Here is a 15,165-nt window from a genome sequence, read left to right on the forward strand (position 1 = left end):
CAATTAAAGGGTTAAACTGGATGCCGAGGAACGAGCAGCCACTATAGTGAAGTGACTCCTCACCTGAAAATAGCTTCAATAAGTAAAGGTAACTCAGCTCTGAAACGACAACTGAAATGTAACAAGTTACATGACTACGAACGTGTTTTTGTAGTTTCATTGTTCAGGATTGGGTCGGAGTATCATTCATTGTGATTGATCTCCCCCAGTGCTTTTCCTTTAACAATCGAATAATCATTTCAAAATTGTTCTCAGACTGCATTCCGAAAGTAAAGTTTTTTACTCGTGCTTCACTGGTTTACTCTGTCGGCTGTTTAACAGAAGTCATGCATTAACTGAACTATCAGTCTGAGTAATTAACTAAGCAAGTTTTCGGAGTTGGGTAATTATTATCTCGAAGCAACTCCAATTTGTGTCGGTTTTCCTCAGCTCAAACGGCGTTGCCTGGATCCGTGTACAACACAAACCATCGTCCGGACTTGGAAAGAGGGATTTGGCAAGGTCACTTGCCTGTAGTAGATATTTTAAATATCCACAATGGCACAATCTGAGACAAAAGCAGCGCGTGATCTTACTGAAATGGTAAGTGGGGGTTCTTGCTGTTGCTGTGGTTTTGAAGCCAGTCCCGAAGTACTACCACGTACCATCCCTCAAGTAACTTATTCCCAAAAGGAGTCAGTTCAGTATGGCTTACATTTCTGTTGAACATTGACTGTGTGAAAGAATATATGAACGAACAAATAAATACACACCTGTTTTGACATTGCACTGATTTCTACGAACATCTTTTCACAGATGGAAAAAACAATGCAGAACCTTCAGAGCAAGTTCCAGGCAATGTCTGACCAAATTATCGTCAGAAATATCCTTTAGTACCTGTGTTAAGAAGAAGCGCACCTATTTTCGAGGAGATGCTTATAAATATGATTGTCGTTAAGCTCCTCGGAACAGCTTTTTAAAGGAACCATATGTCGTCTTCCTTTTGCAGGACATTTAAATAATGTTATATGTTAACTTTTGATGAAAGTTCCTTAATGCACTTACTCGATGAAATGGGAACACGCATTGACGACCTGGAGAAGAATGTGGCGGATTTGATGACACAGGCGGGAATGGAGGGTCATCAGACAACAGAATAATTTAAGGTGAGACGCAGACAGATTATATACCAAACAGTTTTGATTCCACTACTATATGCGTCGCAACGTCAATTCATTACTTCCTGAGACATCCACTAAAATTTGTCTTCCTTTTTTCAGAGCTGTCATCTTATAATGGCGATCCAGACAATCAAGGGAAGCACCAACACAATCTTTTCTTTTAAATATATATACATATATGGTTTGTTGAAGGTGTGTCTATGTATTTTGTATGAAACATAAAACCTCAGGTGTATAGGGTGCAGTGATTTCTGCAGATGTAAATAAATAAATTTTGGTTGTGATAGGAGTGCATCAGTGTGACGTGTTGTTTTTTTCTTTTTAATGGGAGGAACCGATATAGAGGAAGCTTTGGATGCCCGGCTCAAGCATGCATTTGAGGCAAAAGTGCTCCAGCAACGAAAGCTTTGTGCCGATTTTGAAGAGAAAGAGAACATAGAACCATACAAAAACCATACAGTGCAATATTTTAAACAGGAGACGCAAGTGACTCCTGTTTCCATCTTCTCATGAGATAAACAGGGATTCAACAATTTTGAGACACTTTCTATGAGCAAATAGCTTTGTTTACAGGACTAGAGGCACATCATGATTTTAAACGTTTTTGAAACATGAAAATGACTGGGGGTAATTCAGAATTTACAAGTATATACAATCTACCCACCCTCCAATTTAAAGTTCCTTTTACTTCATCTCAATAAATGTGTCGTTATTAGTTTTGGGAGCTGTAGTGTTCTCGGTGACATCACAAATGTACTCATTCAGTGTATTTTTTTTACTGAGAGATTAAAAAAAAAAGGTGGGTCTACATACTGAAGGCCTAAAAAAAAGCAAACAAAATCAACTACACTATAGAAGTTTTCTAAAATAACTTTATTAAAATGTAAGTTAGAAACACAATGTAGGAAGAAATACATCCAAACAGAAAATGTTCAGCTCATCATAAGTCATTATTGCAATTTTGAAAACAACAACAACAAAAACATCAACAACAAGAAGAAGGGGGCACCACATGATCTTTGCCAAGGCCACTCCACAGTCCAAGTTGCCTTAAAGTTCAGTGAAGACTTGACCAATGTGTCTGTAATCCGCATCCAAAAGAAGTCCAGAGGTTTGACAGATTAGTATCTGTATTTGGTGGAGTAATCCTTCGGAGACACCACGAGACCTCTTCCTTTCCTCGCGCCTCTATAGACGGTTTCCACAATGTCTATCATCTCCTGTTTGTCCTCCATTGTCCAGTTGATCTTGTTGTTGTTACCAGTACCAAGATCAATCATGATGTGCTTGTTCCTGCGATTAACAACAAAACCACAGCATCAATACCTGCCCTGTTCATCATAGAAGCATACCCATGTAATGGAATCAGTTCATAGATTCTGATAAAACTGAACATTCATACTTTTTTTTTTGTATAACACTTACCTGAAAAAGAACATGACTGTACATGGATCATACAACTCATACATCTTATTAAAATCTGGCACTTCAGTAATGTCCACCAGATAAATAACAGCAAAGTTCTTCACCTGAAAAAGAAAGGAGGTAACTCGTGTTAAACACGTTAGATACTGGGACAGCAATACTGAAATTAAGGTTGGATTGACTGAGCTAGGATACAGATCGAGGACTCCGTTTATTCCTTTTTATCAGTATATCAGCACACGTCGAGAAACTGGACACAGCAAACTGTCGAATTACAAAACAAACGTTGGGATGCTGGGTTGAACTTTTAATGCGGACAACTTGCCTTTTCCGCGATGCTATACAACACCTCATCCATTTTCATACATGTGGGGTCCCAGTCATGACCAAATCTGATGACCACAACACGATCTTCCTCGGACAAAATTGCCTGGTCGACTTGCCAGCCATTGTGGAGATGTGGAAGCATATACGACATCTTGATCAAGCGTCAGGTTGGAACATACCCTGAAACACAGAACAAACTTATGTAAAACAATAACTTACTGCCCAGCTAGTTAGCAGGCTAATCAACAACACCGGCTAAGGTGCTAGCAGCTTGTCTCACTGCCAGTGAAAGATACGAGCGATAAAGTTCTTTGACCGATTTAAATTACAGTTAAAATAATCCTCTAAGTATGACTGAATATTGTGTCTGACTACATACTAAATGTCCTGGGACCTAAATTTAGCTTCGATGAGCTAACGCTTAGCTTGCTAGCCGTTGAATTTTCTAGAATCCCAGTTGATATTCAGATTAAGATCTTGCCCCGACAATAAACTATCGTTTAAAATCTTTATAATAAATGTCAAAATCATTAAACTACAAACCTTACCAAGAAAAGAAAACCCAGTAAGCTTAATGTTGGGTATATATGATTTATACAGGCTGCAGAGAGGCTCGTTAACGCTGCTCTCTGTCTCAATTGAAAGGAGTCACTAGAGTTTGACGTAAGTATTGCGTCACGACGTCTAGAAGTTCACGGATACACCTGATAAGTACATGCCTGAAAACGTTCTCACAGGTCCGATTTGGATTTGATTCAATCACTGTTTGATGTTCTTTAGAAACACGTTGTGTGCTTTTTTATTGAGAAAGTCAGAACAAATCACTTTTATTCTGCGTGCCTCACGAAAGAAAATCATAAAATTAAATCATACAAAATCATTTTAGACAAAACTTCAGGGGTGATATCAGGATAAATGTGTCAAAAGATAGTTGTGTTTGAGCACGTTAAAATTGATACAGTAGGTCTTAAATGCATCTCTCTTGATGCTGGGTAACAAGCTAATTTAGCGTGAATTCCTACGTCAGTTTAAACCGTCTGGACAATGTCAAATGACAGAGGGAAGAGTGGTATGATGTTGAATAAAACATCACGCTCAATTCTCTACTACTACTACTATTCCTATTACAAAAATCTCTAAAATATTTCAACAGAACATTTTTCAGTTGATATCTTTTTACAGGAAGACCTTGTTTTGCTACCGCTGAGAACAAAAGGGGGACCACAATTTACTCTGACCAATATCACTTCAGGATAGAATTACGGTTCAAAAACCTTACCACGCTGCAGATTCATTCATTCAGTTTCTAAACCGTTTACCCTACTAGGGGTCGCAGGGAAGCTGTAGGTTCCCCGCTTTAATGGCAGCTTTCAGTGAACTGACTACTTCCAGCGGTTGCCCTGCTGTGGTTGTCTGACCCTCTTCCCTTAATTTCTCATGGTGTCTACGTAGCGCTGGCGAGATGTGACAGGGTTTAATCCATTTTTAAGATTAGTACTTTTGCATGTTGTATTTACCTTATTGATGTAAAAACAAAGAATATTCTGCATAAACTGCCGTTTCAGGAAAACTTTGATGGAAACGCGCGGGCAATCCGGAGATATCTTTGCGAATGTGCGGGAAGAGAGAAACAGGAAGCAGAGAAGTGCTTCGCATCTTAAAACATGTCTTTTTCTTAATCTGAATTCGTATGATGTATTCTAACGATTTGGGTCTAAAGTTCACGTAAAAAATTAAATATACATTCACATGCAAAATAAATGTTGTACCTGTGACACCAACTGAAGAAGTTTGTCTTTATTCTTTGCCATTCAATTTAAAGGGACATTTGATGCAGCGCTGTCTCGGTACACACCATGATAAGCAAGTTTACAGGGAATGTTACTAATACTGGTCACAGGCAGTGTTCTCTTGAGAATCATGCCACATGTCAAACAGAGCAATGTATTTCTTACAACACTGTCAGAACAGAGCAAGAAATGCACGGCATCAAATCCATCCTGGAATTCTTTTTTTTCTTTACATTTTTACTGAATTAGGCTTCAATAACCTCTAGGCTTTTAAACAACAAAAGGGGAGTCAACTGCAACGGGGCCACTGTGAGAAAATTTAATTTACACTTGAGATTCGTGAAGCATTTGTTTCATTTACTCACTCGTCCAGTCTGAGAACAATGAGGCCCTGACCTCTTTTCGTACATTCTGAATTCCTTAGTGGCAGCCAATAATAATAATAAAAAATAATAATTAAAAAAAAAAAAGACACACACACACACACAAAAAAGTACAAACCAGAGGAGGACCGCAGTGGAGTTAAGCACCGAATGCTTGTCTGAAGTGCTACATTTCATTGTCAAAGCTAACACAATGTTCAATAACTCAAAAGGAGCAGATAAATATGAGATTAAAAGTTGTGCCAGTGACTTGTACAATATACCCTACAGTATATTTGTCTTTTTTAATTTTTTTTTTTTTAAATACAAACTCGGTCACCACTGTAATGGGATTTGGCATGTCCCAAAAACATTGGATAAGCCTCACGCGGACCGTCACAGATGATCTGACTGAACAATTTCCACCAAGATGTCAGGGTGTTATAATGGTGGGTGTCAAGGCTGCAGTGAAAATCATGACCTTTGCATCAGAAGTGGAACGATCTGAGTACATTGAATTGATGATTAGTTTTGTTGAAATAATAAACATATTGTAGGGAAAGGCCAGAAAGTAGGGAGGTGGATTCCTTTTCAGATTGGCAGTACTTTGAAAATGTCATTCAAACGTTTATGCAATTTGTACGAAACAAAACATAACTTCATGAGATAGTGTATATCTAACAAAGTTAGACAAGTTCTAATACAGTTAAACATTAAATAAAAACTATTATTATTTATTATACAGAACAAATAGTCCAATTATAGTAAGGCCGATAAATTATACTTGAAAAGTAATATGTTGTAAATGTAAAAATAACCCTTTAAAAAGAAACACTGAAGATGTTTCGTTTCGAGCCAAAACAAAACATCTTAATATGTAACAAAATAAGCACAAATGAAAAAAAGGATAGAAATCCTCACATGCTCATTTTGACAAACCGTTAATTACAACACAACTAAACCAAGAGTGAACAGATGATTTTGAAAACAATACCAAAATGTAAAAAGTGTTTCCTCATCCCCTTAAGGTCATGGTCTGACAAAAAACCCCAAAAAAACAAAAACAAAGACTAAATCAGCAGCAGAGTAAACCTTTAAATGTAACACATTTTCATTTCAGTGCTTTGAATTCCATAACTGTGCAGACTGACACAAAAGGTTTGTGCACAATTAATGTCTCTTGAATGTTTTTTTTTGTTTGTTTGTTTTTCTCTTTTCTCCAAGGGAAGCATCTCATTGCGATGTCTTCTCTGGTTCAACCTCTGGGATTACAAGGTTATGTTTTACCTTCATCAGCTCCGCCATGTTGAAGCCAAGCAGTACCACCGGTTTGTTTTTACGTATGAACCTCATACACTTGGTTCGCTTCTGTGCAAAATGACAGGCAACGTCGGGCTTGGTAAGCAGCAAGCGGAAGGACAGGGCCTCCAATTCCTTTTTTGGCAGGTAAGGTTTCGTGTTGAAATACTTGGTCAGGAACTCACGCCGGTCGTCAAACGATCGCAGCTCCATCCCGGTACAGTCCAATGCAAACTCCACAGTGGGGTCGATCTGTACTTTAGGTGGTGGTGGAGGAGGAGGAGGAGGAAGAGGAGGAGCAGACATCCTGTCTTTCTCCAACTTCCTTTTCCTAGCTAATCTGGCCTCTCTCTCCCGTTTGTTGGCTTCTATGGCTTCCTTCACTGCTATCTCCAGTCTTAACTTGCTCTGTAACTCTGCCTCCGTTTCAGGGGCCTGTGGTGCCGGCACAGAAGCCGTCATTGAGGCTGGAATGTGACTAGCGTTCGGTCCAGGCTGTCCTTCGCTTAAGGCAGAACCTTGGTTGGCTACGGGCGTGGCTGCGACAGCCCGACCCATTAGCCCGGAACTCATTAACCTTTCGGCGTCTTTGGCAGTCTTGGGCGCGCAGCGGCATCGCGATATATGGACGGTGATGGCCTTGGTTGTGGTTTTCCCGGTGTACACTCCACTGCAGTAGATACATTTGTACGCCGGTGTCTTGAGTATGGCATGCATGGTGGGCACAATAAAGTGTTTCTCCCGAAGATGCATCTGATAACACTCCATGTTCATCAGGTTTTCGGAGCAGAAGGCGCAGTCTGTGCCAGTGAACTTCATGGGTATACTGCATACGGCCTGAGGGCTGGAAGGCAAAATTTTCAAGAAGATCAGGTCGAGGGTGTTGGTGACCAAAGCTAGATTCAGTTCTCTGTCTCCCATCATTTCCTTTGGGGCAGAAGTCTTGATATCAAAGTAAGGGAAGAGCAGGTTGCCTGAGTCGTCAGTGTAAAGCCGATACTCTCGCCTCATGAAGTCACAGTTGGCTTTCTGAGTAGGTTTGTGCTCCACTTGGATGTGCTCTACAAGCTGTTTCATAGAGTAGAACATGCCAGGACAGTACAGGCAGTTTAAACCATGAAGCAGGTGTTCATATACCCCCTTTTCGGAAAGTAAGATCTTACACATAAGGCATTTCACCGTCTTGTCAGGCATCTTCTGCAAAAACGGAGCCCGAGCAGCGAGGCCCAGCTTGGACTTTTTGGAAGACTCCTTGTGGATCTCAACATGGACATAGTAAATGTTGGACGGAAAGAGCTCGTTACAAATAGGACAAGTGATCCATTTCTTTGTCATCTTGTTATCCTGAGGGAGACTGTCAGCTGGCTTGTTGGCCTGAGGAAGAGAGTTGGTCTGGGACATGGGCAATGTAGCTTTGTTGACTGCCTGGGCATTATTAGATTGGACTGGTAAAGCTATTTGTAATGGTGCAAGGGTGTAAGTGGGCAATCCGTTGACTTTATTGCCAGTGGGAATCAGGTGACTCAGGAGCGACTGGGAGGTGAGCATGGTGCCTCTAGGTGTAGGCTGGTTCAAGGGCATTCTTTGCGTAACAAGCAAAGGCTGCGGTGCTTGACCTCTTACCGGTACGTTGATTTGAACTCCTGGGGGCAGGAGGACTTGACGGGGCGGGGGTGGCGGCTGCAGCGGCCTTGGGACGCCAACTGCGATCGGCAGCTGTTTGGGAGGAATAGCGGGCTGGAGCGCTGGAGCTGGGGCAATGCCGCCAACAGTTGGCAGAGTGGCTGCAATGGCCCTTACAGGTGGTGGGTTCTGGAGAGAGACCGGGGCGCTAGGTCGTAGTAACCCCTTTGCCTCAGCACTGGCAAGCTGTACCAGGGCAGAGGCTTGTGCAGGCAGAAATGTTTGACTGGTCCCTGGTCCACAAACGAGAGCAGCGCCATTGTTCTCCACTCCTTGTAAAACAGTGCCAGACACAGATCCAGCGGCAAGTGACTGCTGGTCACTCATTGCAGCTACAATGGGTTTGGCGATCGGAGTGGGACTGACTTGGATCTTGGGCGCGAGGGAAGGGTAAATTTTCTGCGATGTTTTTGGACTTTCGAAAATTTGGGCCTGGACAATCATGTCCAGGTCCTTGTGCTTTTCGGAGGTGAGCAGGTGATAGAGTAAATGTTCAGAGGTTTCGGCCGGTAACTTACACGCCTTACAGTAAAACTGAGGAAGCTGTGCCTGGCCTTCTAGCTCACTGTCCGACCTTCTGCCAACGAGCTGATTGAACAGGAGGGTGTGGTGAACTATAAGCACATGTTTCTTCATGCAGTACAGCAGAGAGTCCTGGATGGAGCATTTTCGACACTGAAATATGTAACCCTTAGGAGACTTTGTGGGCAGGGGTGCAGGCACAGACATCTGGCTGTCAGAATGAAAGATCCTACAGTGTTTGGACACGACTGTAGGATGAGCGATGAAGGGGCAGGAGGGGCAGGCTGAAATCGCGGCTTGGTTCTCCTCTTCAGAATGGCAGCGCTGAATATGGGTTTCGAAGGAGTGCCAGGATCGTGAGGAGAACCTACAAAATCCACAGCACAACGGCCGCGTCCGATATTTCCACTGGAAAATCAAGAGGAACAACACAGAGAAAAACTTAAACCATGTTTATGTAAATTTAGTCCGCTAGTGAAAGATCACCTTACAATGTATCACATGTAACTTATAGAATTTCATGTTTAACAGTAAACAAACTGAAACAAGATTCATTTTAAAATATTGATAAAATGTAAGTTTCCTGGGTGCAGTCCAAAAAGCAAACGGCATACTCTCAAAATTACACCTGCAAATGAAAATGTTTGGTCCCCATAAACACTCAGACATATTTACCTTTTTCTTCCTTTTGCCGTTAAAGCCTTCTGTGAAATCAGTCCAGTCTGTGTCATTGAAACAGTCATCACCTGCATCAAACTCCTTAAGTTTCTAAGGAGCATACAAAAGACAGAGGCAACATTTCAGACTTTTATTTAATAATGCGCCGCACAGGAAAAAGGAAACGCTAAAGTCTAAAGTGTGACCCTAATGCAAAATTTCTGTCACCCACAACAGCAAACTGTTGTTGTTATTTCCGCAGGGTCTCACCATGGGTTATAACAGCAAATATAAAATAGAAACCAGACGCTGACCCGCAGCTTTTTTGATAATGCCACGCACACATGGACGTGTTATTCTATCATTACAGAAAACTTTAAGTTTTTAAAAGTAATCCATGGTTCTTATGAAAGGGATGGTGTGCAGGTACTATTTCAAGGCAGCTAATGCACTATTTTAACATAGGAATAATTAGCCTTTAAAAAGTCTTGTTTACAATGTCAACAGAGAGAAAAGCAGAGATCACAAATAACAGAGTGAGGTACGGCCAAATGTTTTTGTGAGTTTGTGTGTGTGTGTGTGTGTGTGTGTGTGTGTGTGTGTGTGTGTGTGAGTGTGTGCGTGCGCGCGTGTGCCCATGTGTCTCTTTTTCTGATGGGGTGTGGCACTTGGCTCCCGGGTGAAGAACAACACAGACAACACCGATTGTCTGATTGTGCAGAGAGACCATGAAAATAAGAACCTTTCACTGTAAATATTCAACGCTGTGTACGAATTGACTGATTGGTTGAAATGTTTTAGGCTAGATGATGAAGAGATTAGACTACATGGAATAACCTGGTGATACCTGGACAACTAGTGAAGAGTACAAAAGGAACAGCCAAAGCATATGTCCAGTTGAGAAGATTTAATTACAAGCAGGTGTATGGGTAGAAACTCTGTGAGCAAACCATGACCTGGATGACTGAGAATCGTTGCGGACATCTTGTCCTTTAAACTTGGTATGACACAAAAACTCAGGAGATCCCTGCACCAAATGACCCAGACAGACAATGGTGTCGGAAAAAGCCCGTTCCTCAAGACCCACAGCTTAGAGCCAGAGTGCATTCTTTCTATCAGTTAACAATTACAAAATACCAGGGGTTACACCAGACTTTTCTTTTGACGGCCAATATGGCTGTTAATATTCCAGAATTCTGGCCACATAGAACAACTACCGGACATATGTTTTAAATAGCCATATGATAACCTACATTTCAACAGCAATAAAACATAAAACACAAATGCTATGATCCAACAAATGTATTTTATTAAAAGTAGTCAGCAAGAATGAGCTCGTTGCAACCCTTCGCAAACTTTGCGAACTGAACAGATTAATTAAATTAAATAAATAAAATTAATTAAATAAAGACATTTGCCTACATTAAATGCATGTCTCTTTGCATTCCAAGCCTGTCACATTAAATAACTTGAAAATAAGGCTGAATGAAGAAGCAATTAGGTCTAAAATAAAATAATAAGCTGGTTCAGTCCGAGTTTCGCGTTTGTCAAATTCCCGCTTATTTGTGGTGCAACTTCACTGAATAAAAGTTCTCCTCTGCTTGTGCAAAGTTGAAGCCATCCAACCCCTTGGCACAACTTCCAATTCTCATCAACCTTGTCACCTTTTCCTCAGTGAGGCGGCTTCTAAGGGTTGTTTTCCATGCGAGAATCCACGCTCTGCAGGCACACTGGACAAAGGAACTTTGCTGGCAATCTATCCCAGCTTTGTCTAGCCGGGACAGATTTCCCCGAATTCCCTTATGGCCGTTTCACAGGAGGCCGTGTGGAATTTCAACCTGCCGTAGCCATGCAGTGCTGTCATCATCGGCGTTGCCTCTTGCCGAGCATCCGGGCGGCAAATGAAAGGTTTCACCGTGCCGGTGTCCATCTCCTTCGATGTGCCAAAATGATCAATCAATCACCTGACTGCTCTTTCAGCATACTGCTGAAGTTCTGTGGAAAACATGACCATTTTCAATTATCTAGGCTACAGTTAATCACACAACAGGCATAATGTAGCCCAAAAGTATAATAATAATAATAATAATAATAATAATATAGCCTAAACCAGTGGTTCTCAACTCCAGTCCTGAGGCCCCCCTGTCCTGCACGTCTTTGTTTTAACTCTCCTGAGCTCAGGACTGACACATCTGATTCCACTGACCAATTAATCATCAAGCCCTTGGTTAGCTCAATTAATTATGATAACGAAGAGTTAAAACGAAGACATGCAGGACAGGGGGCCCTCAGGACTGGAGTTGAGAACCACTGGCCTAAACCACACTTAGATCACTACATCCCAAATCCGTCTTTAGCCTATAAATTAAAAAGTTAAATTGTTGAGACTCACCGTCAGTTCCTGGGTATCTGGTGTGGGAAAAACACTGCTTTGCTTTATGGCTGTAACTTTTAGAACTAAAGTGTGCCTCATGGCTTTTGTCATGATGAAGTATTAATATTACAGAGACCAGTGCTAGCCTAATTACTACATACTGCGAAAAATGTATCTGTGAACAATGAGCATTTATTATGTAGAAGACAAGGCCTCTGTGTGTGTCTGCAACACCTAGAGTAAACATCAGTTATCCAGTGCTCCATGAGAGAAGTTATCTTGTACACCCCCACACATGTCCTTGGGAGTCTGACTCACTGTATGAAAAAGTTCTGCATTCCTTAAGTTGGGAGAGAACTGCATTTCGCCTCTTGAGGTGTACTTCTCCCGTGCTGCACGAAATAAAGATCGATTCATCACATCTGAAGCTTGTTGTCTTTGAGACTTAGCAACTCTCCATAAGGAGACTCCAAATTTCCCTTACGCTGGCGGGACTGAAAATCGTATCGAAGCAGTTGAGGATGTCCAGGTCATTACTGGGGAAGCTCTTCTCAATGAGGTGTTCAATGCACTGCTCCCTCGCAGTGTTCAATGTGCGCACACATTTCTCTGCTGCCTGAGTCATTCTGACGCCTTTGAACTCGCCGTCAACAAACTCATGCTTAAACTCCTGTTCTTCCATCCGTCGGTAGGACGTTGGCTAAATGAACGTCTTCTTTCTGGAAACACAGATTTAGCTCGTTCATCACTGGCAGGACATCTGAAAGTGTAAAGGTCAGGGCAATGAATCCATACTTTTGAGTCTGACTGAGAAGTCCATGGCCTTGAGAACTGCCACCAGCAGCTTCTTCATTCAGCTCCATTATGACTGCAGGCCAGTTATGCTTTATGGCATCCACTGCCTTGCGCTTGTAGTTTGAAACTGTTTGAACAGCCTTCAACGCATCAGCTATGGCCAGTGCCACACGGTGGGGAACACAGCGCACCTGGATCGAAAACAGACTCTCCTGTTTTGAAGAGGGAGCCAACCCCAGAGTGCATACCCATCAAGACACCGGCTCTGTCGGATCCCAAACCTGTCACCGGGCTGATATCCACACCTCTCTCCTTGAGACCATCCACCACGTTATTGTAAATGCACTGTGCCGTCCCTGAGTCCCGTCACAGATACCCAGGAAACATGTTTCGGTCTTCCCCTCATTCTCCAATTTCAAGTACATTATGAGCTTTTTGTCTGCTGTAATATTCACAGTTTCAATCAGTTTTTTCCAGGGCGATTTCCAGGTCATTTACCGATTCATCGTGTCTGTATGAACTTGCGTAACTTTCAAAGTCGGGGGTTTTAGAGATTTCACTAAATCTGTCAACCGAGCAAACTGATGAGCGGGATGCTGTTTCTTGCCATGCAGTAAACATCGTTTAGCTGCGAGATAAGCGAATCTTTTCTCGACTTGATCGTGTTATCACACAGTGCTGTTTCACGGCACTTTGCCGTTGTGTTAAACGGACAGCTGGCGTTTGGTTGTAGCATTGACTGTGTTCTTTAGGTGGAGAGGATTTCAAACGGATTGACCCTTTGATAAAGCCGTTTGTTCTGCCTGCCCTCTCAAAAATGGTGCAGAACATTTTGTCTATTCCGTCTACCTTTTCACGTCTTATCCATTTGAACTTTTCCTGCCATTCTCGTTTAAAACATTGTTTGTTTGTTTTTTGGCTGTCGCATCTTCCATTTCATTAGGAGCTCGATGCTTTTCTGTAGTCTTGCCGGCCTTGGCTGCAGAACTCGGACCATCACTTCGTTTTTTTAAAAGCTGGCAGAGAGGTGTCTGCTTTGACATTTTGGAGTTGTGCTAAAAGCGTTGCTATGGAGTGTGCATGGCGCGCTATAGGCTTTTGATCTCACGCAACGGTTAGTCACATGACCAAACACTCAGTGAACCTCACTGTCATAACAGCGGAGGCAAAACCAAACTTTTTTTATATATTTATATTTAAGTTGTCTTGGCAACGTATTTTATAGGTCACACAATATTAGTCTATTTAATAAGCTATTAATGAATTTATTTATTTATTTGGCATATTTCCCACCGAACATTTTGGCTGCTGACATTTTCATCTGCCGAACAACTACACCTGATATCGGCTAAAAGCCGGCACATGCCAGATAACGCAAACCCTGCACAATACCTGAGGGAAACTCCGCAGTGAGAAACGGACTTGTGTTAAATCAGTATAATTTTGTATCCATGTTACATCATGAGAATACAAATTTCCATAAAACACACATACTTCTGATCAACAGGGCCCCTAAGGCAGTCAGTGCGTCTCCACTACTCCTCCAGACAACCGTGCACGCGATGTTACATTCTTCCCTAACACACACACACACACAAGTCAAGAGACACAATCGGCATACATTTTCCTACTCCGCATGTTGTACATATCGGATTTCTTTCCTCATATATATATGATTTTGTCAATGATTGTGCCAGGTTACAGGGCGTAATTTACGTTTGAAAAATGACAGGCACGAGAAAGCATTGCTTTTTTTTTTTTTTGGCATTCGTTAAATTAATGATGTAAATGCCACCTACCTCAAACAAGCTTTGGCATTCTTCAAGCCCCAGATCACTCAAAACATGTTTCACTTTCCTTCTCGTTCTTCGGATTTTATCCACACTTTTAACTGGAAACTGATACATTATCCCCCAACCTGAAATAACGAGAGACACTACTTTAGAAAAAAGGTTCTCTCTTGCTCCTATGTTTTGACCTCTAGCTCAATTAGGCTAAGTCAACCAGACTGTTCCAAAAAAAGGCCTCGCTGATGGAGTGAATACTGATTCTCGTTGCTGATCGACACATATCACAAACTGAGAGCGCACATGCCCATCCAAAATAATCACGGACAAATAATAAATACGCTACATGAGTCAAACTGAAAGAACGACACTGAAAGCACACTCCAGGTACCACACAGCGAAAATCAGTGAAAAAGAAGAAAAAAAAGAAAGAGGTGACAACATTTCTCTGATAAAAACGTACAAGATCTTTCGGCACTTATCCCTGAAAAATGAATATCACTTCGAAGCAGTAGCCTTACAAGACGGTCGATGGTCGACTCGCATTATAAGCAACTAACTCACTTGATCATCATCAATGACTCCTCCCCTATGTGAGAGGCAGTGCCACGCTGAAATCTCAGTTGTAATTTCTAATCCTGTGTGTGTGAATAAGATCCTCCTGTAGGATATCAAGTTACCCAAAGCAGCAACCAAAAAACTTAGGGGCATTCCACACCGCATTTCCCCCAATCCCCTTGTGTCTGCATCGTGCCTTAACTGAAACAGTGACACTTGCTAGTATTGCAACGAAAGACAAGAAGAAAAAGAAAAAAAAGAGGAAGCACTAACACACACACAATAATAAAATAGGACACATATTTGAGCCTCTGCTCTCCAGATGTCCTATCTCAAGCCTCTAGCCAATCTACATCACATCCCTATCTTCACACACTTCTGTCTTTCGTCAATGCATTCTCTGTACTAAACAGCTATCCCAATATG

At 41.8% G+C, this 15,165-nt stretch overlaps 3 protein-coding genes across 4 annotated transcripts; 1 reads left to right on the forward strand and 2 right to left on the reverse strand.

Annotated features, from left to right (window-relative positions):
- The first annotated feature begins 50 nt into the window (after positions 1-50).
- On the forward strand, positions 51-1,424 carry hsbp1l1 (heat shock factor binding protein 1 like 1). 2 transcript variants are annotated; one of them, XM_030788833.1, is made up of 5 exons: positions 51-88; positions 430-582; positions 796-862; positions 1,045-1,145; positions 1,260-1,424. In XM_030788833.1, exons 2-4 carry the CDS (start codon positions 538-540, stop codon positions 1,137-1,139), a joined length of 207 nt encoding a protein of 68 aa, XP_030644693.1. In that variant the 5' UTR covers positions 51-88; positions 430-537; the 3' UTR covers positions 1,140-1,145; positions 1,260-1,424. The 2 variants fall into 2 exon arrangements, with proteins under 2 accessions (XP_030644693.1, XP_030644692.1); XM_030788832.1 differs by lacking the exon at positions 51-88 and having other exon boundaries at positions 364-582.
- A 620-nt stretch (positions 1,425-2,044) lies between these two features.
- On the reverse strand, positions 2,045-3,531 carry txnl4a (thioredoxin-like 4A). Its single transcript, XM_030788831.1, has 4 exons — positions 3,461-3,531; positions 2,911-3,092; positions 2,586-2,689; positions 2,045-2,453 (listed from the first exon to the last, which is right to left on the reverse strand). The coding sequence occupies exons 2-4, from the start codon at positions 3,061-3,063 to the stop codon at positions 2,282-2,284; spliced, it is 429 nt and encodes a 142-aa protein (XP_030644691.1). The 5' UTR covers positions 3,064-3,092; positions 3,461-3,531; the 3' UTR covers positions 2,045-2,281.
- Positions 3,532-6,297: 2,766 nt separating this feature from the next.
- adnp2b (ADNP homeobox 2b) lies at positions 6,298-14,301 on the reverse strand. Its single transcript, XM_030788467.1, has 3 exons — positions 14,194-14,301; positions 9,244-9,336; positions 6,298-8,976 (listed from the first exon to the last, which is right to left on the reverse strand). Exons 1-3 carry the CDS (start codon positions 14,299-14,301, stop codon positions 6,298-6,300), a joined length of 2,880 nt encoding a protein of 959 aa, XP_030644327.1.
- Between the last annotated feature and the right edge of the window lie 864 nt (positions 14,302-15,165).

Source organism: Chanos chanos, chromosome 12, assembly GCF_902362185.1.
Source record: "Chanos chanos chromosome 12, fChaCha1.1, whole genome shotgun sequence".
Lineage (NCBI taxonomy): Eukaryota > Metazoa > Chordata > Actinopteri > Gonorynchiformes > Chanidae > Chanos > Chanos chanos.